The following is a 26,063-nucleotide window of genomic DNA, read 5'->3' as shown; positions in this document are numbered from 1 at the left end:
CAATGCAGCAACACTTGAGCAACTCCACCCAATTTGAGTCTAATCTGACCTTACATTATAGCCATATTAAGACATTCAATAATAGATCACGTGAAAGAAAAAGTTGGGCCTATTTGATATTAGTACATTTCAATGAGCCATCCTGTAATGCCTCAAACCCAATTTAGGGGTAAAATCATAATTGAGAAATTATTAATTAATTAAAGTAATTTAATTAACTCCGTCCAATTTGAATCTAATTTGACCTTACATTATAGCCATATTAAGACATTCAATAATAGATCAAGTGAAAGAAAAAGTTGGGCCTATTTGATATTAATACATTTCAATGAGCCATCTTGTAATGCCCCAAACCCAATTTAGGGATAAAATCGTAATTTAAAAATTATTAATTGATTAAAGTAATTTAATAAGAGTAAAAAAATCTTTTCGTATTTAAAACCCCTAGGTATAAATTAGATTTTTACTATCATCTCTATTTAGAAAACCTTTTTACATAGAGATCAGAAAAATCAAAGAATATAAGGTTGAAGATCTGGAGGTTTAGAGTTTGAAAATTAATTTTTTAAATAAGATTTTTTATCCTTAAATTAATATTTTATATTCGTTAATTAGTTTTGAATATTTTAAAATATGTCAATTTTGATTAGAGTTCGTTTAACTAATTTATGGGTCAAAAAGATTAAAAATTAATGAACATAGTTTGATTTATTAATGGAGATAAATAAATTTTGATTACTCAAATGAATAGATATAGAAAAATAAATAAATAAATAAATAAAATAAGAGTTGCGTATTTTTTGGAATAATGAAGAAAATAATAATAATAATAATAATAATAATAATGTAGATGGATGTTGTGTAGCAGAGGTTTAAAAAAAAAAGTGTTATTCTTATAATAATAATAATAATAATAATAATAATAATAATAATAATAATAATAATAATAATAATAATGTAGATGGATGTTGTGTAGCATAGGTTTAAAAAAAAGTGTTATTATTATTATAATAATAATAATAATAATAATAATAATAATGGGTGTAGTTGGTGGCTTTAAGTAGTGGTGTTAGAGGTCTTTGAAAGTAATAATAATGATAATAATATATATTTATATAATGGGGTGTGTGGGTGGAATTGTTGTTAAGTGTAGTTGGATTATGAGAACAATAATAATAATAATAGTTTCTTGTATAGGTTTTAATTTAATTTAAGTTTATAAACAAATAAATAGTGAGGGTAAGATTAGGTAAGAAAATGAATTTTACAATAATTTGGAAACTCACTAAATTAATTTATTATTGTTTAGTAAGTTGAAAATAATATTGGGTGGTGATAATATTAACATGAAAAATTAATTAGGATCTCTAATACTAAATAAAATATTTTTAGTATTGTCAAATCTATATCTTTAGATAAATAATCAAAAATAAATATTGTCTATGATATTATGCTAGGTAAAGAGTAGGCTCTTTAATATTATTCTTCAAGATTTTGAGTGTTTTTTTTTAGTAAGGGATATTAATGCATGTTTTTATAAAAGAAAGTAATTTTCCTTTTATATTGTATTTTTAAATGTGTAAAAATATTATTTTTATCTTTACACATGGATCAAATATATGTTTTGTGTGGAAAGAACATTTGAGCATTTTCTTTGTTTATGAAAAATGAAAAATTGAGAAGTTATGATGTTTTGTTTTGTAAGTGTGAATTAATGAAATAAAGTGTTTAACTCTAGATTATATGGTCCTAGTCAATAGGTTATAATTGTTGACATTTTCGGTCCTAGTCAACAAGTTATAATAATTGACTTTATAGTCCTAGTCAAATGGTTATAATTGTTGACATTTGGTTTTGTTCACATTGAATGGAACAAATTTGAACCTAGTTACTCAATTGTGAAGTCTCACCTAATTAGGCACCATTTGTCATATGATAACTAGAGTAGAGATATTTTGAATGTATTCGATTTGGTTTTGATGGGAAATTGTTTTCAAATGGATATAAGAAAGTTTTGTTGAAAATTTTGAATGTATTAGCATTTTGAACTCAAAAGTTTTTATAAAAATAACTATATGTTGTGTATCTTATTTGTAAGCATAATTGAAAATGTTTGATCCATGAAACTGTATTAATGTTTCTTATTGAGTTTTAAGTTCATCCCCCTTTGTTGATAATCTTTCAAGTAACCTCAGTTCAGGCGAGGGGTGACCGTTAGGAGAGAAATTTGGCTTTATTAGGATATTTGTTTAAACTCTCTTTATTTTGAACATTATTTAGATGTTAAAACTTAATTCTCGTTTGAATTATTTTGAATTTGAAGTTATTTTGACAATAACACTTTGATTGATGTATTAGTTTTTTTAAAGTTGATACTTAGAGATTTTAGAATTTTGTCCTACTACTTTGAACAAGAATTTGGTAATTGATAAATTTCCGATTACAATACGAATGTTCATGTTGTTTTCACTTTGAGTAATTGGACTTGAGGTGTGAAAAAACTATCATACCCTTGGAGTGAGTTTTGAGGGATGAGACATCCTGGTCAAACTTTTTTGTCCCAAGCTTCAATGGCACCCTTAATCCTATTAATACAAGATTTATAGAGAAATCCTAGATAGTCTATAATGCTGTCCTCACAAGCACCGTCTAAAGGGTTTATCTCAAATGACCAGTCTACTAGTGTCGAATCATCTCCATAATCCACAAGCTTTAATGAATTTACAGACCCATCTAAACCTACATTGCTTGCTTCCATTTTGTATGCATAACTATGTGATGATGGGTTCATGAAAACTAGCTTCTCCTTGACCCATGACCTTTCTCCATCTTGTTGAGGGAACATGAAGCCGGAGACCAGCCGGATATAGCCTGGAACGCCTTCATCTCCATCCAAGTCAGTGCATCTTTCAACCATTGGCATCCATTCTGGTAGTCTTTTAGTCTGTGACACCATCACCCAAACTTTGTCTATGGGTGCATCCACAATGCTTCCAACTGTTCCACGCCATTTCCCGTTCCCCACTGCTAATGCCTGTGCCTGCAGAAAGGGTAAAAGTTTAAAACACAGAATCCTAAAAGCATTTGATTACTGTATCTGTAAATTCTGTGAATGAGAGGTAGAAGGAGGCAATGATTCCAGAGGATGGATCAGATGATTCAACTAGTACCAAGCTGATCCCAAGCGAATGAGGTGGTCCCCGGCTCAACTTGCTAACTTTTAAAACAAGTTTACAGAGGATGGAAGACGACAGAAGGGACACCACCATTACCAATACAAATGACTGCAAACAAAAAAAAAAAAGGCAGAACCCTTACCATGCTTACTGTTTCTTGTTTGATGATATTAATTCCTTCTCCAACACAAGCTGAAAAAATCCCCCCAGATCAAGAACAATATAATTCTAGGATTTTTTACATTCAGATTGAATAACAAACTCTTTCTAGAAAAACCGCCTGTTGGATTGGTATGCTACTCATAACTTCATCCACATCTTGCACTAGCAGACTGAAATATTAATTATAAAGAAGGCATCAATTTGCATTGTGAAAGAATCCTAAGAAGCTATGTAAAGTTGGCATGTTACTCTGGATGATGCAGGCATAGGGAAAGGGGGATAATCCCTAGGCCTACCTCTCTAGGGATTTACAATATCCCAAACAGAATAGGATGACCTTGTTTTTGGGAAAGCTCCATGAAAGGGATTTGCAATTTCATACACACCAGTGAAATTATTTATTTATTCACCTGAGTGCCACTCGAAAAGATTTGACTCCTGATCCAGTGTCACTGAACACTACTGAGCCAGACAGTGTATGGTAGTTCAGGCCAGTGATTTGTATGCTCTTTTTCAGTAATTAAATGCAGTGAAATACAAGCTTTCCCTCTAGCAAAGGACATTAAAATTTGTTTGATATGGAGATAATAACAGTTTCCATGTTCAAACTCTAAAACAGATTGGTTCTTGGTCCTGAAACCAGAGTACGGGCCGATGCCTCATATGGTGGATAGTGTTATAGGGAATCCTGGTATGGCAAGAACTCAGTAACCTACCATCATCAGTTGATTTTAGAAATAAGGTGCAATAAAACTTGACGCAACTTCATTATCATTAATCCAAAGAAGTCATAATTCAGAAGAACATATTTCAGAAAATGAGACTGGCCAATATTCCTGCTTGATCATCCATTCATCTTAATACAAATTCAACATTTTAATTCCAGGGGTAAATAACTTGAATATTTCATGCACTATATCATACAAACCGTATAAGAAAATAGCTTGAATTTTGTTCCAAAGATACAAAAATAGAGGCATGAAAGCAGAGGGGATATGTGGATTAGACAGCAGCTCCAACAGGCACGCCTGCCTTGAGCCTGGATGACCCATATAGTGTTTCTTCAAACCTGATAATCTCATTCTTGGACCCATAAGCAACTTGAGTTCTCTCATCAAGATTATTGATCACCTTGTCCAACACAGATTGAGTGCCATCACTACTGAAGCCTCCAGCTTTCTCAATCAAGAAGCCCAAAGGAGCCACCTCAAACAACAGTCTCAGCTTGGCTTTGGAAGATGGGGATGTCACATTTGTGAAGATACCTTTCTCTTTTACAATGATCTGCATGGAAAAGTTTTATATTCTTTGAGAATTTTTAAATTCATAATATTAACCGGGAAACTTAGTTTGTCTATTAAACTAATAAGATAGGTTAAGGAGGGTGGGTGGAAGAATGGGAATACCTGGTTAACATCTGGCACCATTCCTCCAGTGTATCTCAAAGTGTACTTTTCTCTTACATAGTAGTTGATCAGCTGTTGGTGGCAAATGAAAGAAATCAAAATGAGTTGATATCTGTTTAAAGGTTTAGCAGTACTCAGGGCCTTAAAAACAATAACCCTACTTCTTCCTTCCTTTGAGAAAAAGAAAGGAAATAGAACTAGGAAAAAATTAAACCTTATCATAGTCAGGGTTGTCAAAAGTGGCCCTCAAATTTCCGGGGGAGAACAGCTTTCCTTCACCAATTTCTGTTGTATCTTTTACATGTTGCCATTTCCCTGAAAAGAAGGAAAAAACAGGGCATCAGAGAGAGCCAGAGAGTGAGGTTCCTCTGGTTTATAAAGAAATGGGGTGACTAATTAAGCGTTTGACAGTGATTCTGAGAAGCATTTTTAATCTTTTTAATACTTAAAAAATAAAAATTTTGTAATGTTAAAAAAACTAAAAATACTTATGAGAGAATCACTACCAAACACACTCTAAATTAGAAGCAGAAAGCTGCTTTTTCTATTTAATTTGAAATTCGACTATGTTTGTTGGAAAGAAACCTTCATCAAGGAGGAGGAACTCATGGGTTCCAGGGATGTCTTTAAGGGCAAGAACATATGTAGTTCGAGGACCATAAATCCCCATTGCTGCTGCAACTTGGTCTCTTCCTGTTACCCCAGTTAACTTATCTCCTGGCCACACCCCAAAGATGGTGCCCACTGTGAAATTTGTGTCCACTATACTGGAGCCATCAAGTGGATCAAAAGCAACACTAAATCCTCCTGTACATTTCCAATAACCAAAAGAAGTGTCATAGGTAATCTTTTAAATCGTCTTTCTTTTTTTCTTCTTAAGTATTCAAACTTGCTGATCAAATTAAAAGAATGATGAGATTTGCAAACCTTCAACTGGGCCTCCCATGTCTTGGAGATCAGGAACTTCTTCAGAGCAAGCGTGTTTGCAGAAGTGCGAGTAATTCAAGGCCTAAGCATAAATGCTCACAGATATTAAACAAAACCCCGTTCTAAATTCAGTGACTTATGCTATATAGGCAAATAGAACCATTTAATTGCAGTTCCATGTCTGGGCACTAAGTTTCTTCCTCATTGTTTTTTTTTTTTCTTGAAAGGGGAAAATATTTTATTGGCCACTTGAAAATTGAAACGATTCTATAGTTCAATAAATGCAAGCAATTTCCCAGTTTGTGTTTCTTGTGGAGAGTTTAAAAGTGTCCTGTTTGAAGATTGAAGATGGATCAAGTATTTGCTTGAAGTCACAACTATATTTTCACAAAATTATCATTCCAAAAGACTCAAGAGAATTCTTTCTTGTGACCATTCTTCTTTTAGGCTCTGTTTCAATCTAAAAAACAACCAAGGAAAATAACAAAAATTCATGAAAATCAGGAAAGCTTTTATAAATTTTCTATGATTTTCCTTTCCCAAAATGCAGACATAAGAGCAAGAAAAGAACATCCAGGAATAGATTACAAAATGAAGTCTAACCTCAAATAGGAGCTGGTTGGCAACCATGTCCACAGCGAGCTGCTCATCACCAAAAGAGTTAACACAAGCAGTTCCTCCACAAGAAGCTGTTCTCACTTTGAAGGCAATGGTCCTCAAAGCTTCTCCCATGCACATCATTAGCCTGATCAGTCCCTTATCTGGGGTTGCCTTTGTAAGGAACTCTTCCTGTAATCACAAAGCTCCAATAAATCTTATCCTCTCCAATCACCTCCACACTCAGCTCCATGGCTACAAGTGTAGAGAAACTGAACAAAGCAGTAGTGCTGTCGACATAGAACAATATTAATCGAACAAGTACTTACCAGGCTATCACCGACCTCGCATCTGGTTACAAGGGAAGAGTTCTTCGTCCTTGAAACCTTGAGTGAAGATCTGGGCACCACCCGCAACGACTCCCCGAACAGCGAGCTTGATCTCAGGCTCTGCCATGATCATTTCATACAAAGTTTTTTACAAAATTTTTCTCTGTATCACCCTCTTCTTTTTGCCCAGTTTTGGTATGAAGATTAATTAGTAATCATGCAACATACACAGACTTACAACATGGACATGAAAGCTTTGAATATATGTATATAAGTATATTACCTTGGAGCTGAAGGAAGGAGAGATGGAAGGTGGAGAAACTAGTGCAGTGGAGTGCTGAGAGGAGACACTGGTGTGGAGGAAAGCCCCACGTGCGTAGCACGTGACACCAGTCTCCATTGCAGATTAGAAGAAGAAGAAGAAGAAGAAAAAGAAGAAAATGTAGTAGAAAGAGGAGGGGTTCTGGCTCAGCTGCTCAAACGACTGGGAATGAATGGTCCGGGTAGATAAGCAGAGAACTGGGATGCGCCACGTGGCGGGTGCTGAGTAGATAGAGTGATGGGATTAATAATTATCGCTCGTGTATCTGTGGCTCTGCTTTTATGTGGAGAGATATACATGTGGGCCCCAGAGTTTGTTGCTGTACGCCCACCTCAGCATACGCTTTCCGTTATCATCTACGCTGGAAGCCTGGAACCGCTGGGTTGAGTGTGGAATTGGAAATGAAGCTGAAATGAAAGTTCAATTCCTTCCTTCCCTTCTCGAATTAAACATGTACAAGCGAGATAGAAAATTAAGTGCTAAATAATTTTTTAATGAATAAAAGTCTATCTCAAAAATTAGGATATTCTCAATTTATTTTATATGTATTTAAGGCTATGGTTCCCAGAAAATGCGAGAGAGAAAATTTGGAGGAAAAGTGGAAGGAAAGAAAAAACTAAGGAAATGAATATAAATTTTTTCACTTGTTTGGTTATCCATGGAAAATTTAAGGGAAAAAAAAATTCATTTTCTTTTGTTTGGTTAACCACAAAAAAAAGTTAATGAAAAATGGAAGGAAAACAAAATCAATAATTTGTCTTAGATAATTATCAATTTATTAAATAATAAAATAAATTTTGTGCTCTTATTTTCTAAAAAGCAGTTTTACAAAACTATTACAAAAACATATAATCAACATACTTCCTAACTCAAAATATTGCTCCTTACTCATAGAAATTTAAGTGAAAATCAATACTTAGATAAACCAAATTCAATAATTCTGGAAATCATACACAAGAAACCAAATTTTCAACAAATTAACATTGCATTTATGTTCTTGTACTACAAATTAACACTGCATTTATACACTTTTTATAGGACCTCTACACACCTTGCTAAAGGAATATACATCTATTATGCCCTTAATGTGGCATTAATATATAAATGTCATTAATGAATTTCTATTTTTAAAGAATAGGAAAAACAGAGACTTCACTCATTTTCTCAGTCACCAAACGATATCAAATTAATAAATATTAAATACAAAAGTTGTCGACATCACATGGTCTAAGGAATAATACAGAGCTCCACTTAGCAATGGTGATGGAGGAGAAGGTGGAAGAAAAAGTAAGGGCATCAGAGTCAGAATCATCAATGGGTCTACACCCACATGGGAAGTTGCTCTCCTCCTACCTTGGCCTTGGTTTCTCCCTCTTCTTGGCCCTCCTCCCATCCTCCTCCTCAATCTCCCAACTCTCAATCCTCCATCTCAAGCTGCTCCAAGCTGAGCAAGAGCTCTACCAACTCAAGTCCCGCCGAAAGGATGACTCCAAAGCCAACGCCATAGATTGAAACAATTATAATCCAAACCCTAAAAAATCAATTCAAAGTCTTGAAAATCAAGCAATAACAACCCTTTTTTCAATTATAGTTGTAATCAAGAACACACCCATTTACCAATTAGGCAATTGCCAATGAACAAACCTAATTCTCAACAGATGGAGAAGCCCAATTCAAATTAAATTTGGCTTTTGAGTCCTGTCTTGTATGTTAGGATTTGGTTGGTTTTATAAAAATCAAATATGAAGACAAATAAAATTTAAATTTAAAATAAATAAATTATTTTTGCACCATGTTTCAATCTTATTTTTTTAATAAAAAATTCAAATATGATAATATATATATCTATATATATATATATATATATATATATATATATATATATATATATATATATATATATATTTAATCATCTTTAAGAACCAAACATAACCCTATCATATCGAGAAATTGAAAAACATGAAAATATATAAATTTTATAATATTTGATAAATCAAACAAACATCTTACCTTTTATTCTCTTTCGCCAAATATGCTTGACCATTTATTTTTTTATAGCTAAGTTATGATTCTTCAACTTTATTTTGTAATATGAATAGTCACTTTCACATATTGAATTCAAACATGATTTTATCGTCCAAAAAGTGTCAATAATCCATAATTGTAGCATAACTTTATTACTACATTTTACTTCTTTTTTTTATATATTTTGCATTTTTTAATAATAAAATTTAGATTTAATTATAATTCTTGATTTATAAAATCATGAAATATTTAATTAAAAGGATAGAATAATTCTTATATTTAGAAAAATAATTCTAATGTATTAAAAATTATACACATAATTTATTTTTAAAATTTGTTTAATTTTATTAAAAAAAATTATTGACAAGTATTTCCTTTTTCCAAAAAAAAAAAAGACAAAACAAAAAGGAAATTTCATGTTTCAAAAAAGAAATTATATTAAATGTTTTTAAAATCAAATTAGTGTTTTCACTTTTGATATCCCTTTTAATCAAATAACCCTAAAATCATTTTCATCGCTAAGCTCCAAATTCCAAAGGCGGCGAAAATCCATCACCATTGTCATCGTCATAGTCATAGTCATCGTCAATGGCGGCCACGATGGAGTCATCCTATTCGTCGGCTCCCCCTCCGGTGCTAGCGGCAAAAAAGGTGAAGCATGAGATGGAGTTGTTCGGAGACGTCAGGATCGACAACTACTATTGACGACGTCGCTTTTTGGGGACTCACTGGTGAGCATCAAAGGCCGGTCCTTGGCCTCCTCCCCATAGTCGTCGTCGTCCATGTCGGTCGTGGACAGATTGATGCAGGAGCAACGCTCCAGAGACGCGAAGAAGGCTGATGCCACGCTGGTGCTGACCCAAGTTGCCATGCCGTTGAGGAAATCGCCTGCCTGAGGGCCAAGGTGGTGGAGCTGGAGCGGTCCAAGGCGGAGCTGAAGGCCAGGGAGGTGGGGGAGAGGGAGGAGATGCTCGGTGAAGACATAATAGCCCGATAAATTTTCCCCCCCTTTTCCCTTCTCATTCCCTCTTATTTTCCTCGTTATTTTTTAAGGAAAATATCGGGGAAAATATTATGATATTTTCCTTTATATTTTTCTTTATATTTTTTTTTCATCAAATTTTCCATGTCATCCGAACTAAAGAAAATTATTTTCCTTTGCATTTTTTTTCCTTTCCTTAGCATTTTTTGGGAACCAAACATAGCCTAAATATTTTTTTAAACTACTTTATACATGTTTTATTTTTTTTTATTTTTATTTTTGAACAATAATTGAAAATAATTAAAATATTTTTTAAAAAATACCATAATGCTACCACATGTCCACTTGCAATGCGATGAAGCGATAGTGAACGCAAATGGACAAATCGAACTTATAGACCCGAAGGATGCATTTGATGACTAAGAAAAAAGTTAGTTTGTGCTTAAATTTTTAGAACAAGTTCTCAAAACACTACTTTCTAGTAAAAAAAAATTATCAAAACATATTTTCAAGTCCAAAAAACAATTCCCAAACCAGTTCTAATTGATTTTTTTGTTAATATTCTATAACTACTTTGATCATAAATATAAGTAATGGAAAATAAGAAAAAAGTTATTTTAAAATTTTAACCTTGTTTTAATTAATGCATCAATGACCTCAATTAGAAAAATTCTTTTTCATTCTTACGTGGTTAATAATGGTTCGACACCTATTATTACAATCCAATGCTACTTATTAATTAAAGAAAAAAAGGATAAGTTATACAAATAAATTATTGATTTGTAAAAAACAGCTAATTTGATTAAGCAAATCACTTAAGAGGAGGAGGTAAATTGGGTGTTAAAAACCTTTTAAAAAGTAATCAATTAATAAGAAAATGAGAAATAAGACAATAATAAATTAAATAGAGAAATTAGATAATAATAAATTAAAGATATTTGAGAGAAAGAATGTATAATACTATTTGACATTTTATTTATGTCTATTTTCCTCAAGTTCTTAATTGAGAGTTCTATTATCACTAAGACTTTTAAAGTCAAAGTCTTCAAACTTTTTTTATACTTGGATGTTTAGATTTCAATGTACCTTCGCAATCTGTTCAAGTTTACAAACAACTTGACGTCTATTCTCTCACAATGAGTAAATAAAGAATGAAATTGATGCTTCCAATCTTGGAACTGGTTTAACTTACAATACAAAGAAAAGTTATGATAGATTTGAAGATGCACTTAATGAATTTACAAGTAGAAAATCAATGAATTTAGAAGAAGAGCTTTGAATAAGAGACATGATATTTTCTCAATTGAATGCAGTTGTTCTCTTATCAATAAATGTTTTAAAACTCTTCAATCTCTAGGTTTCTTGCTTGACAATCCAACAAGTAATAAAAGACCCTTAATTGATCATACTTTGTAGGTGACTACTGGAGTTTCTAAGCTCAATTGAAGGTATCATCAATATTCAATTGTCCCTCAACCGATTGAAATTATACCTTAACCAACTATACCATGGATATTGGAAAAGAGTGAAACTAGTATGAAATTTATAATTTACTAAAAGATTATTTATAATAATAAAAATTTAAAATGATGTATTAATCATTATCGTAAGACTTTTACTATTTATATTGAAAAAAAAATATTAAAATAATATATAAAATTATCATGGTAAAACCTTGTTTTTCCCATTTTCTTTGATTCTATACAAGAGCATACTAGATTCAAAGTAGAATCTCATATTTATTTGGAATAAATTCTTAAAAAATACATCAACTCAAAAGATCATCAAAAGTAAAGAAAAAAAAATGATCATTGATAAAATAAAGAGGAGAATACTAGGAAAGATAAAAGAATATAATTAAAAGTTGTAAAGAATAAGATAAAAAGATTATTTTTTCTAAGAGAGAACGTTATGATTTTCCAAATTTCATAGAATTCTAGATGTTTTTTAATTAAAACCTTTTAAAAAAAATTATATTGTTATAAATAAAAATAAATGAAAGGTTAGATGTAAAGAGGAATAAAGAGAAATATATAATGTGACATCCCACATTAGATAGGAGGGAAAATTCATGACGCTATATAAGTATGGACTCTTCTTAACTCTATAGACTTGTTTTAAAGCCATAAGGGCTCTTTTAGGTCCAAAGCAGACAATATCTACACAGTTGGGAGCAGGTTGTTACAAAATGGTATCAGAGTCGATTCCTGACCTCGGTGTAGTGGTTTGTTTAGCCCAGTATGGGTGTTTGTTTGTTTAGCCCCGCAATCCTGTAGGACACAATGAGGACGTTGTGTCTGCATGGGGGGTGTTTGTGACATCCCACATCGGATAGAAATGAAAGTTTCTAACATTATATAAGTATAGACTCTTCGTAACCTTATAGATGCGTTTTAAAGCCGTGAGGGTCCCTTTGGGTACAAAACAAACAATATCTACACGGTTGAGAGCGGGTCATTACAAATAGTATCAGAGCCGATCTCTGACCTCGGTGTGGTGGTTTGTTTGGCCCCGTAGGGGTGTTCGTCTGTTTGGCCCCGCAATCCTGTGGAACACAATGAGGACGTTGTGCCTATATGGGGGGTCTTTGTGATATCCCACATCAGATAGAAGATAAAGTTTCTGACACTATATAAGTATGGAATCCTCGTAACCTTGTAGACACGTTTTAAAGTTATAAGGGCCCCTTTGGGTTCAAAGCGGATAATATCTACACAGTTGGAAGCGGGTCATTACAAATGGTATTAGAGTTGATCTCCAACCTCGGTGTGGGGGTTTGTTTGGCCCTGAAAGAGTGTTCATCTGTTTGACCCCACAATCTTGTGGGACACAACGAGGACGTTGTGTCTGCATGGGGGGAGGAAGAGGGGGGTTTGTGACATCCCATATCGAATAGGAGATAAAGTTTTTGGCACTATATAAGTATGAACTCCTCTTAACCCTATAGACGCGTTTTAAAGTTGTGAGGGCTCCTTTGGGTCCAAAGTGGAAAATATTTACACAGTTGGGAGCAGGTCATTACAAAATAGTATCAAAGTCGATCTCCGACCTCAGTGTGGTGGTTTGTTTAGTCTAATAAGGGTGTTTGTCTGTTTAGCCCCACAATCCTGTGGGACACAACGAGGACGTTGTGTCTGCATGGGGGGTGTTTGTGACATCCCACATCGAATAAAAGAGAAAGTTCCTGACACTATATAAGTATGAACTCTTCGTAACCTTGTAGATGTGTTTTAAAGACGTGAGGGTCCCTTTGGGTACAAAGCAGACAATATCTACACAGTTGGGAGCAAATCGTTACAAATAGTATTAGAGCCAATCTCCGACCTCGGTGTAGTGGTTTGTTTGGCCCTGTAGGGGTGTTCATCTATTTGGCCCTGCAATCCTGTGGGACACGAGGACGTTGTGTCTGCATTGGGGGGGGGGGGGTGTTTGTGACATCCCACATCGAATATGAGGAAAAATTTCTGACACTATATAAGTATGGACTCCTCTTAACCCTATAAACGCGTTTTAAAGCCATGAGGGCCCCTTTGGATCAAAAGTGGACAATATTTACACGGTTGGGAGTAGGTCATTACATACAATGTTTTGAAAATTGAATGAGATTGACTAGTTCGATCGTTGACCAACAACCTTTTCGATTCAATCTGACGAATTGGATCGTTTAACAATTGATCCGACTTCAAATAGTTTGAATTGACAGTCATGCCATCAAATCGATCAACTATTAGTTGATCAAAATCATGTTGGGTTATATATATATTTTAATAAAATATAAATTATATATTTATGATATCATCGATTCAAATACTGTTCGACCAATAAATCGTAAATCGATAACTTTTTCAGTTCAACCTCCGACCTGCCTTTGAAAACATTATAAACATATAAATATTCTCATAAATGTATTAAGGAGAGTACAACTAAGAGACCCAGATAGAATTGGAGATTTTCTTTTTATTCCAAGAGCCTTTTATAGGTCTCATTAAATACTATAAATGAAATTAAAATAAATGGAACATTAATGGTAATAAACATGGCAAGCAAAAAATGAGAAACGGGGAGAAGGTGGTGGTCATCTATTATCATATCGAATGCATTTATAACATACTAAAAATTTTGAAATTTTTTTCATTCCAAACATGGAAATTTAAAAACTTCTTCCTCGGGGGACAATAAAATATCATAGCACCTAACACTAAAAATGTTTTCATTTTTATAAGTAAAATCAGTTTTAAATTACTTTCCCTTATCAAAGAGTTAAAAAATTTTTAAAGAAAAAAATATTTTTTGATTTAGGTTTTAATAACTTGGTAAATTATTTTTCAAACATTTTAATTTTTTTTTCTAAAATAAATTTATCCATAACTTTATACTATGAAATTAACTTCATTTATTATACTTACAATTTTTTTTGGGTGATATTATTTGATTGAATACGGTATGAGATAAGACTTATCTTATTTCATATTTGGTTGGATTATATACCATATTAAACCAGACATTAAATGAAATGAGTGATAAAATATATTATCTATATTTTGTTTACTACTTATTAAATTATGAGTTGTAAACTGGTTCATATTTTTATTAATAACAAATATTAAAATATAATATAATTTTTAAATATTAAATATTAAAAAACCGACATGCTTTTTATTTATTTATCATAATCTAAGAGTGCAATTGGAGGTGTTTTTACTTAAACTTAAGGTAGGTATTTGGTACACGAGAATAAAGAATGAAAAGAAATATTTTGTTTTAATTCCTATTTTTTTGGTGAATAGAAATAAATTTGGTAATTCAATTTTTAGTGTTCGGATGAACCTATAATTCATGATTATTTATTTTCATTACAATGTTTGGTAATAATAGGAATGGGAATAAAATAAAATAAAATTTTAAATTTTTTTTTGACAATAATACCCTTACACATAGTTTAAAATAAATTTTTAATTTTCATTTAAAAATAAATAAATTTTTGAGAGTTTTTTTTTTTATTACTAAATAATAAAACTAAAAAAATAAGTCTTATTATGGGATGAAGAGACATCCGATGAACGAAATTCAATGGTAAAATAGTAATTTTAGACTATTTAATATTTTCTTATGGAACGAATGAACCATAATACCACTACGATGAATTGAAATCTCACTTATAAGTAAGATTTGATTTTTATCGGAATCATTGTTATTTCTATTCCTATTTTCATAAAATTTATCCAAACATGAAAATGAGGTAGAAAATAAATGAGATGTCTATTCCCATTTTTCATTCTTACGTACCAAACACCATCTCAATGATTTTGTTTTTTTAGAAAACATTACAAGTAATTTTTTAATACTACAAGTGATTTTTCAAATTTTTAAACAAAACACCGAATGTTTTTTCAAAACCATCTTTTAAATTAAAAGAGTTTTATAAAATCACTGTGAAATGGAATCTAAATATATGGCATAACATCAGAGGATATCTTATACATTGTAAATTAAATCTAGCTCATAGATATTAATTAATGGAATATGATGCATTTTCGGTTGTAGGGAAAGACTGTTGTTTGGATGCGATAATTTAAATTCAGCACCGCTCCTTATTCCGATTGAGAATGGGAAAGTGGTTCCACCCAAACACCGGCGGCGGGAATGCGAGAGCGATGAGGAAGTGAGGACTGAGGACTGAGGAGCTCCATAAACCTATATATTCAATCCCCAGTTGAGGTTTGTGCAATATTTGTTAGCTAAACGCGAAAATATTGAGCTATTTCTCAATTCTGATTAGGGTTTCAATTCAAGAAAGCTACTGTGGTGATTCATGGAGTTTGGAGCTTCTTCTAGGGTTTTAAACCCAAATCAGCGGTCCCTCTTCAACCCTATATCAAGCTACCACAAATCAATAGGCCTCTTTTGCTCCTATAACCCTCATCATCCTTCAAACGTGTCGTTTCACATTTCTGCAGCAAATTCTCGCAGAGATTGTATTTGCAAAGCCATCGTCAAAGACAACAGTATTAAATCTGAAAAGGTGATTCATTCATCATCCCTGATTTATGATGTGATGTTTTTTGACTTGTTGATATAAGTTACAACGGAATAGCACATATAATATTTGATATTATGGACAAAAAAAAATCATTTGCTGGTATGAAGACTTGATTTTAGTTCAGAAACCCTTGGCGAAATGGAAGCATTATTGCCAGAGTTAAATGTCTGCTTCTATGTGTTTCAACTGAAAATATCATAGTGGATGTAAAAGCAACCAAATGGCTGGTAATAGTGCTTTCTGGGGAAAAAAAGGGACAAAAAAAAAACACAAAAAAGGCATAACTAAGCTGGGATGACTAACTAGTTCATAGAGCATCTGTGTCAGATGGAATGGATTCTTGATTCTTAAGCTCCAGATTTTCTAATGTCTAATGCCTAACCACCCATCTCGTTTTTAGAGTCTTTATCTTTTACAGGATCGATCCCAAGCCTGGAAATAATATGGTTGCAATATGTAAGCAATCAATGTGAAACAGTGTAATGGGTAGGCAACAAATGCTATGCCCTTGAGTGGATGCTCATGAACATTCTGATATTAAGATGCTGCTGAAGATTATCTGGAATCCATTTGTTAAAAGAATTCCAAACTGGAGCCCAAGTCAGATTCACGTCTCCTTATGCTGAAATAAGTCCCTTGAATATTCCACACAATTTCAACATGATGTATCTCTTTTTGAATGGGGTCCCTCTAATTTACAAATTTCCCCATAAAGCATTTGTTGGTGGATTCTGAGTCTTTTGACTCTTTGTTCAATCACCTTTGGACTCCATTTGACTGCCTGATTAGGTAGAGGTATCTGTGACGACCTTGTCTAATGCACACTTTTCTTTGTTAAGCAATCCTTTTTTGGGGGAAGAAGGGCACAAGACATACAATTTATTGTTGTAACTTCAATGTTAGTTAATGTATAAATGCAGCAACATATATGATAAGGGATTTGAAAACATACACTTAGGGACTTTGGGTTATAGGGCATCATGAGAAATATTCCTGAACTCCCATTTCATGGTGCTAATGTAGTATGAACAAAGGAATTTATGTTATAACTAAGATATTTGCATCTCCCACAGAGTGTTTTTGTAAATGTTCTTAGTAAAGTTTTTTTGCCTTTGTCCCTTCAATTTACTGTTTCAGGGGAAAAGGATGCCTGGAGAATATTCTCATGACTTTGAGCTCACAAGCTTAACAGCTTTGTCGCCTTTGGATGGTCGTTATTGGAGTAAAGTCAAGGACTTGGCTCCTTACATGAGTGAATATGGCCTAATCCACTTTCGAGTTCTTGTTGAGGTACTACTTTAATTCAAAACCTCCTATTTAGTGTCGTATTATTTAGATACCTTCTCTACTCATGTTAGAGCAGTCAACTTTGTTATCATGTATTAGTGTATTTGTGAAGTGTGGTTATGAGCAGAGTGATGTGGGAAAGGCTCAGTTCTGAGGCCATGAAACCAAACTCTTTCCCTTCTACTTTGTAGGACTGTGAGTGTATGGGCTATGGGTCTTGATACTGTGTCTTAGGATCTTTTGGATAGAAATGGTATGTAAAAGGTTCATTTTTAACATAGAGAATCTCTGTCAGATCAAATGGTTGTTGAAGCTTTCACAAATTCCTGAAGTCACGGAGGTCCCACAGTTCAGTAAAGAAGCTCAATCTTATTTGCAAGGATTGGTTGATGGATTTAGCATGAGTGATGCCTTGGAAGTTAAAAATATTGAGAAAGTGACAAACCACGATGTTAAAGCAGTGGAGTATTTCTTGAAACAGAAATGCCAGTCACATCCAGAGATTGCTAAGGTTTGTTTCGCTTCATCGGTTTCTTAGATGCTAAAATAGTCTATTATTTCAGCCTTGACATGATTGTACCTCTATTTGTTGGATTTTGCTTTTGCGGTACTCCTTCATGTTTATAGGCTTAATTGTAAGAACTTAAAATACATGATATGATTACTTATCAAAAATAAAAAATAAAAAAATAAAAATACACGATATGATATGGTGATATGTTACAACCTTTTTTATGTGAAACAATATGTATCACTGAAATATATCTTATCTTACACGCATTGTAACAATGATACAATGATACAAACGCTTTTGACTATTTTCAATAGTTTCTAGGAAAAATAAAATTTGAAAATGAAAATAATTATTTTAATTGTATAAAATGTACTTTAATAACGGAATTGATAATAACAAGGCTGTCCCAAAGTTTCCCCCACCTATATGCTATGGCTGCGCATAGGGATGCGACTGTGGAGGAGATGTGGGATCAGAATTTTGGCCAAGGGGGGTGGAATCTAAGATTTTTGAGGGACTTTAATGATTGGGAGTTGGAGATGATAGGGAACTTGTTGCATGTTTTGAGGAATTACAAGCCTTCTATGGAGGAAGACTCAGTCCGTTGGAAGGGAGGAAGGAATGGTAAATTTAGGGTGAAAGAAGCCTATAGAGTGATGACCAGACCAAATGATATTGGGTTTCCTTCTAGATATATTTGGGTGGATTCAGTACCAACCAAGGTTGCATTCTACGCTTGGGAGGCTACTTGGGGGAGGGTGCTCACTCTTGATAGACTTCAGAAAAGAGGATGACAACTTCCTAATTGTTGCTTTCTATGTGGGTGTGAAGAAGAAACTGTAAATCACATTCTTATTCATTGTATAGTAGTCAGAATGGTTGTGTATTGCCAATATACAATCTAGCCTATAGAGGGACATACGCTTTCTATGTGGGTGTGCAGTGGGTTTTTCCAGAAACTGCAAAGGGGGTTTTAACTAGCTGGAGGGGCCCTTTTGTGGGAAAGAAAAGGAAAAAGATATGGAAATCCATCCCGTTGTGTATTTTTTGGACGGTTTGGAAAGAAAGAAATAGGTTAGGGGAGGAGAGTTAAATATCCAAAAGCTTAAGAATTCTTTTGTGTGTAGTTTGTGGAGCTGGGCTAGATTGTATATTGGCAAGGAGCGTATGTCCCTTATAGGATTCCTAGAATGGTTGGCGTCCAACTAAGGGATGGTGAGGCTTGCTGTTTTTTTGGCTTTTTGAGGGGTTTGTTGCTTTGTATACCCCCTGTATACTTGTAACTCTTTGCCCCTTTATCAATATATCTTGGTTTACTTATCAAAAAAAAAAAAAAAAATAACGGAATTGATAATGAAAAATAAAAAGAGGTAAAATAATCCTACATGAAAATAGTACACCCTTGTTATCAAAGACACATACGAAAAATTGAAACTTAAGTAGATTTATTTTTTATGATAAATATTGGGAATTGTTCCCTATTATTAATAATATTTTCTTGCTTACTTATTGATAAATAAATAAATATTAGGGAACTGTTAATTGAATAACTTGAGCATTGAATTTGAGTATTGTTAGGAATTTAAGGCTAATTCAAACTATGGTAATCACCCTTAGAGGGGGGGGGGGGGGTAAATAGGGTGATGGTCTTTTTTTCACAAATTTAAACTATGCAAAAATAAGAGACAATTATATGCAAATATATAATAAACAAAATAAATACAATTGCATATAATTTAAAAGAGTTAGGGAAGAGAGAGTGCAAACACGAGAGTTTATATTGGTTCGACACTTCCTTGCCTACGCCCACTCTCCTCAACCTCCTAATCGAGTGAGGGTTCCACTATCTTGAAGCTTCAACCAAACTTCCAATCTCTTTACAATTGGATTACGATTCCAATTCACCTTCTTGGACTTTTGGCTCCAAACACCCTTTACACTTCTCAAGAGTTATCCCACTCTTGAACAACCTCTCAAGTGATACCCCTCACTTGAAAAAATTCCTCTCAAAGATATACAAAGATTGATCTCACAAAAATCCTAGTAATAGAACTTTAGGCTCAAAGATACAAGAAAAACTAGGATAGAATGGTGCACTAAAGATATGCAAGTTATGAAACAATGGTGTACTAAAAAACACTCTTCCAAGGCTCAAATATAATCAAGAATGATTTAGGAAGGTTAAGTTTATGAAACAATGAAGATTGAAGCCTTTTTATAGAAGAAAAAAGCCAAACTAGCCGTTGGGGGTTTGACCGGTCGAGCTAGTGGTCGACCGGTTGACTAACCGTTAGGAAAAGTGACCGTTGGACCTCAACCGGACCTCGATCGGTTGAGGTTCAACCTTGACCGGGAAGAGAAAGCCACTGGGAGAGAGAGAAACTTTTTGGCCTCCCTCAATCGGTCGTCCTCGACCGGACGAGCACAACCGGTTGACCAGTTGAACCGATGGAGCCATTTTTTTGGCTCAACACTCAACCTTTTCCAACTTAAAACCTTTTAACACAAGTTTGAAAATCATTTAATATAAGGTTTTAGTTGAAAACATGAAATCATCCAATTCTTAAGATATTTAAAACAATATTACTCTTGAATGATTTTGGTGCATAAATAAAAAATGAAATGCATGAAAGTCTTAGTGCACCAACAACCTTACAAAGAGATTAAGAAGCTTTGGTCTTGAAAAACTCTTCTCTTTGAGGTGGTCTTCTTCTTCATGATTTCTCCTTGGCTTGATTTGTCTTTGAATTGTCACTTTGGAAGTCGTCTTGCCTAATCACACTTGAAATATGATCATTAGTTCTAAACCTTGTTTTGTTATTATCAAAATCAAGATTAACCAAACCTTGGTTTCATAAGTATGATGGTGAATGAAAACTTTATATATATATATATATATATATATATATATATATATATATATATATATATATATATATATATATATATATATATATATATATATATATATATAACTTTTGTTTAAGATATTATAAAGTTGAGTTTTGAAAATGTTGTATTAGTTTTTCTCATTTGGATGATTTTCTTTCTTTTGTGGAGGGAATGGTGATGGGCTTGTAAGTTGGAATTTTGATGCATATAAGTATATATGACTCATTGGAACTTGGAACTAAAAGTTATCATTAAGACTTCAAAAAGTTGATTTTATGGATTTTTATAATATATGATATTGGTGAATGCCTGGGTTTTGACTCATTTAAGATACATTATACAATATGATATACAACACAAAAAAAAAAAAGGAAAATGGCACATGATAGTTGATAGAATTTATGAGTTGACGACAATGTTTATGGGTTTTGTTATTTGAAACTTTGATTTCTCTTTCTCTCTCTCCCTTCCCTCCCTATGCATTTATACTTTTTTCTGATTTATTTTTTGTTATGTAAAAAACATCAAGTTACATAATACGATATGATACACAATACAAACACATGCACGCACATGCATGCGCACGCACACACACAACACAATTTACAAGTTAACAGCTACATTTCTTGGTTTTAATTATCTGAAATTTTGAGCCCCTCCTTTCTCTCTCTCTCTCTCTCTCTCTGCCTCTGCAGTTGAATTTTTTCACTTTCCTGCACATCTGAGGACATTAGCAATTTTCTCTATGTTTCTATGTCTCTCCTTCTCTATCAATCAATTATCTCTATCTATCTATCTCACTGCAGGTGCTTGAATTTTTTCATTTTGCTTGCACATCTGAGGACATCAACAACCTTGCCCATGCATTGATGCTGAAGGAAGCAATGAACACGGTCATATTTCCTGTCATGGATGAATTGATTAAGGTTATCTGTAACATGGCCAAGGATAATGCTCATATTGCCATGCTTTCTCGCACTCATGGGCAGGTAAGACAGGTTTTTAGTGTTTTAAAATGAAGCTGCTTCTTGCCTGACCTTTTATCAACTTTTTCACTGTGTCACTTGTAGGAATACATGTAAGTTGCGCTAGTAAAAATAGATTATGTAGTGTCCTTACCACCAAGAAATTTAAGTATCACCCTTGTTTGACTTCCATCCTTAATTATATCTTTTTATATGTTTGTGTATTTTTTCTCTCTAGAATTTCTTGAAGTCTTCTATTCCTGTTATATGAAAGATAGTGGGTGTTTCTTTGTTTGAACAATTTTATTTATAAGATTCACATTGTAGTTGAACTTATGAATTGTTCTGGGTTTCTGTGTTGCTATATCATTGTTCTTTTATGTGTAGTTTACTTACTGATATTGTTTGGTTTCAGAACCAGTATAGCCGTAAACAGGTCAATATGGTTATATATCGGTCAATCATTTTTCTTTACTGTTCTGTAGCCAGCCTCACCAACAACCTTGGGGAAGGAAATGGCAATTTTTGCTGTCAGGTTAAGCAGAGAAAGGCAGGATATTTCTCAAGTTGAGATAATGGGGAAGTTTGCTGGTGCAGTTGGAAACTACAATGCACATCTCATTGCATATCCTGATATTAACTGGCCTCAAATTGCAGAAGAGTTTGTAAAATCACTTGGACTAAGTTTCAATCCCTATGTGACTCAGGTTTGTTTTTGGCATTTCTGCTTTTCCTCCTCCTAATGAAACATCTTTGTCATTTTCATATTGTGTTTCTAAATCACACAGCCTTGCATTTCAAGAAGTGCTAGCTAATCTCATTTTGACCTTCCATAAACATATTCTATTATTGGCTCATAACAGTCTTACCTTTTTTTTAATCTTCTTTCTAGATACCAAGGGCTCATTTCAGGGTCCATAGGATCATTCGCATTAAGTTCTTTATCTTTTGACTTTCTGTTATTTTATTTTCAATCCACAATCCTGATTATCCTTTGCTAGTACCTTTTTCACCCATATGAGAATCATGTTATGGAAGTAGGCATTATATATAGGCTTATGGTATTGCAAGTACATTTATGTTCATGCGCTTACATATTTTCCCAATTCAGTAACTTTCTATGTCCTTGTTATGCAGATTGAAACTCATGACTACATGGCAAAGCTTTTCCATGGAATTATCCAGTTCAACAACATATTGATTGATTTTGATAGAGACATATGGAGCTATATTTCTGTAGGTTACTTTAAGCAGGTAAGGAATCTTACATGAATAAATATTTTTATTGGGTTTGTCTCATATACAAATAATGTGGATCATTTAACATTCAAAATCTTGAGCAGATAACAAAGGCTGGTGAGATTGGGTCTTCAACCATGCCTCACAAAGTGAATCCTATTGATTTCGAAAATAGTGAAGGTAATCTTGGTAAGGCTAATGGAGGCCTATCTCATCTAAGCATGAAGTTGCCTATTTCCCGATGGCAGGTAACACCTAGTCTATTTTTCTTTGTAACTTTTTTCCTTATACTATCTTTGTATATGTTCTAGGTTCTGTCACCTAGTTTCATCATATCTTAAATTCAGGAGTAGCATCAATAGGGTACCAGTTGAAGGAACCAAAATTATACTGCATATAGTGTCTGTATAACAGATGCTAGGAGGAAGTTAAGATTTTTTGCTAATTCCTCTGATGCAAATAAACTAATAAAGAAACAGTTTTAGCTAGACACCAGAAGCTTATGAATCCAAGCTATAAATTATAGTAGTGGTGGACCTGGTGATTGAGGAATGGAGTGCCTCTTATTTTGGGAATACTAATTTTTCTTTTACCCATTCTGATAAAAAAAATCTTTTATATCTTATTGGCAGCGTGACTTGACTGATTCAACAGTTCTAAGGAACATGGGTGAAGGATTAGGACATTCTCTTCTTGCCTACAAAAGTTCATTACAGGGTATAGCAAAGCTTCAGGTAAGCAATATAATTAATATGTTACAGTGCTCCTCTCTTGGATAATGTGCAATTACAGTGACCTGTTATCCTTACATAAGGAAATCAGGAGTAACTGTGTAATATTGAAGGTTGATTATCTTAGTTGGTGTGGGAATTAACCTATCAAAAAAAAAATATATTGAAGGTTGATTATCTGTAAAAACATTATTGCCATGCATCAGCTTAATATTGTTGTGATGATGACATTACCATTTATTATCCAACTTATAATAGCTAGCACCTTGGCATCATCTGTGGCAAGCAGCTCTCTCTTCTATTCTTTTAATGTTCGATTATTACTTTGAGGTCAAGAAGAAGAGCTGTAAATGCTTCAGCATGGGGCAAAACTTTTCTAATTGAACTTATTTTGCACGTTAGGTAAATGAAGCTTGCTTGAGCGAGGACTTGAACCAGTCATGGGAAGTGCTTGCTGAACCAATACAGACTGTATGTGTTTTTCTTCTGGTTTTGTATGCTATATGTTTGAAGCTTAAAACTGTGAATATTGATTAGATGATTCTCCAACCATCAAGGATCAATTACTTGTGTAGGATGCTAGTGGTAAATATGCTACTAGATTTTGTAATTTGATTCTGTAATTGTAGTGAAGGTCCCTTTCTGATATATTTTCCTTCCCTTTTCAAAGAGGAAAAACAAAAGCAACAACAATAACAACACACAGTCTGTCTTCAAATGCTATGTACTCAAATGATCTCATTTTCCTTGAGATCGAAGTGGGCCTAATAGAAGATTGTATATGAAGTATGAAAAATATACACAAATACTGATTCACTGTTTCCAAGTTGTGTGTGTTTTAAATTCTTCCCCTTCCTTAAATTTGATGCACCACTCTTTGATATTAGAAAATGGTTTATAAGTTTTCTCCTTAGACATCATCTGGACTTAATTTACCTCGCTGGGTCAAATCTTACAGGATCAAATCATTCAGTTCACAACCTAGAAATCTCATAGGTTGAGTTGTGTCATGTCCCTGCATTTTTTGGCATGTGTTGTCGTCTTTGTGGAGTACAGCTTCTAGTCCTATTCAGGATTGGTTGTTCCCGTCTAGAAATGTGAGACCCTTGTTTGATGATTTTTAGTTATTAATGCATTCTATTTTTATTTTTTTTTAATGGGGATTATAATGTTTTATTTCACATTTTCTGCCTGTTTTATTTATCAATTTTCATTTTAAGACATGATGATCTTTACTGTAATAGATGACATGGCCCTATTTGAGACTGAGTCATGGACAGGAATTCACTGTGCTTGTCCCACATAGTTAAAATTAAAGGCTTCTTAGCAGTTATTTTCAATTATATTTACACTATTATCAGATCTTCCTAATAAGTATCATCACTTGCTATTTTATTTATAGGTGATGAGAAGATATGGTGTTCCGGAGCCCTATGAGAAGCTAAAGGAGTTAACAAGAGGAAGAGCGGTTACTAGAGAAAGCATAAGAGAGTTTATTGAAGGGTTGGAATTACCTAAAGAAGCAAAGACCAATCTCTTGAACTTGACCCCACATACTTATGTTGGAGCAGCTATTGAATTAGCGAGGGCTGTTGAGAGAGCTGTGAATTTGGTAAATGGGTTTAAGGCCTTAGGCAATGATGGTTAGAAAAAGCTCCTAGGTATTTATTGTCATTTGGGTTTGTTGTACTACTAGATCAAAACTCTGCATAGCCTCCTGAACCAGGTAAGTTTGTCCAGGATGCTTCAGTTGGGGATGAAAAAGTAGCATTTTTGTTGGCTGCTAAACAAATTGTTTATTAGAATAAAAAAATATTATGCCTTCTCTCTTTGAATGGAAAGATGGAGGTTGAAATTAACATGATACCTTGCATTGTTTGATAAAAAATGGAGGCTGAAATTTTGTATCCAAACTTTTTGCTATATATTGGGAATCATCCCATGGCGGTATCCCTGAGTTTCCTTCTTTTTCATCTTCACTGTGTATGAATTCTTCATTTTTGTGAATGCATGGAAATCAAATGGCTGCTGTGGAACATGGTCCCCTGGATAAGTAAGCTGTTTGTGAATTGATAGAGGTCTGTGTTTCACAAAAGGTGTGTTGTTTCGGAATTGGGTTGTGGGTCTTTGTGAATGTATGGGACATGAATTTTCAGTTTCCTTATATTCTGTCTCTGTTCACAAGCTTCATGAAAGGTTGATTATCTTGTTATGGCTTGGTTAAACTTGGTTTTGCAGAACCAAATTGTGCTACAACACACCTGCGTGGAGAAACGAAACATTGTAAGTGCTTTTATAAAATTGAGTTGTTTATGATTCAATTTTGTCAAAAGTATGTTGGAAGTTTGGAAAGATGCCAATTCGCTTAACAGCTTTGTCAGATAGATATGGGTTTTTCTGAATGGAGATATAAGATGTGTCTCAATTTATGAGTGTAGTAAGGTGCTTTTGCTTTGTTAGAAGCAAGGC

General features: G+C 33.5%; 4 protein-coding genes across 4 annotated transcripts; 1 reads left to right on the top strand and 3 right to left on the bottom strand.

The window, feature by feature from the left end:
• Positions 1–2,545: 2,545 nt before the first annotated feature.
• LOC100853171 (uncharacterized) lies at positions 2,546–3,939 on the bottom strand. The gene is made up of 3 exons (XM_059741493.1): positions 3,931–3,939; positions 3,749–3,846; positions 2,546–3,074 (listed from the first exon to the last, which is right to left on the bottom strand). Exons 1-3 carry the CDS (start codon positions 3,937–3,939, stop codon positions 2,546–2,548), a joined length of 636 nt encoding a protein of 211 aa, XP_059597476.1.
• Positions 3,940–4,146: 207 nt separating this feature from the next.
• Positions 4,147–7,153, bottom strand: LOC100260169 (sedoheptulose-1,7-bisphosphatase, chloroplastic). The gene is made up of 8 exons (XM_002263013.4): positions 6,881–7,153; positions 6,598–6,717; positions 6,275–6,460; positions 5,672–5,753; positions 5,330–5,551; positions 4,959–5,059; positions 4,745–4,816; positions 4,147–4,622 (listed from the first exon to the last, which is right to left on the bottom strand). The coding sequence occupies exons 1-8, from the start codon at positions 6,995–6,997 to the stop codon at positions 4,341–4,343; spliced, it is 1,182 nt and encodes a 393-aa protein (XP_002263049.1). The 5' UTR covers positions 6,998–7,153; the 3' UTR covers positions 4,147–4,340.
• A 2,212-nt stretch (positions 7,154–9,365) lies between these two features.
• Positions 9,366–13,633, bottom strand: LOC104881156 (uncharacterized). Its single transcript, XM_019224044.2, has 2 exons — positions 13,560–13,633; positions 9,366–9,981 (listed from the first exon to the last, which is right to left on the bottom strand). The coding sequence occupies exons 1-2, from the start codon at positions 13,631–13,633 to the stop codon at positions 9,627–9,629; spliced, it is 429 nt and encodes a 142-aa protein (XP_019079589.2). The 3' UTR covers positions 9,366–9,626.
• Positions 13,634–15,451: 1,818 nt separating this feature from the next.
• Positions 15,452–25,567, top strand: LOC100249654 (uncharacterized). Its single transcript, XM_010660175.3, has 11 exons — positions 15,452–15,644; positions 15,720–15,948; positions 17,104–17,256; positions 17,549–17,764; positions 21,466–21,648; positions 22,110–22,331; positions 22,762–22,878; positions 22,968–23,111; positions 23,496–23,597; positions 23,997–24,065; positions 24,997–25,567. The coding sequence occupies exons 2-11, from the start codon at positions 15,739–15,741 to the stop codon at positions 25,240–25,242; spliced, it is 1,662 nt and encodes a 553-aa protein (XP_010658477.1). The 5' UTR covers positions 15,452–15,644; positions 15,720–15,738; the 3' UTR covers positions 25,243–25,567.
• The last annotated feature ends 496 nt before the right edge of the window (positions 25,568–26,063 follow it).

This window comes from Vitis vinifera, chromosome 13, assembly GCF_030704535.1.
Source record: "Vitis vinifera cultivar Pinot Noir 40024 chromosome 13, ASM3070453v1".
Classification (NCBI taxonomy): Eukaryota; Viridiplantae; Streptophyta; class Magnoliopsida; order Vitales; family Vitaceae; genus Vitis; species Vitis vinifera.
Note: the sequence above shows the minus strand (reverse complement) of the source record. Positions and strands in the feature narration are given on the sequence as shown.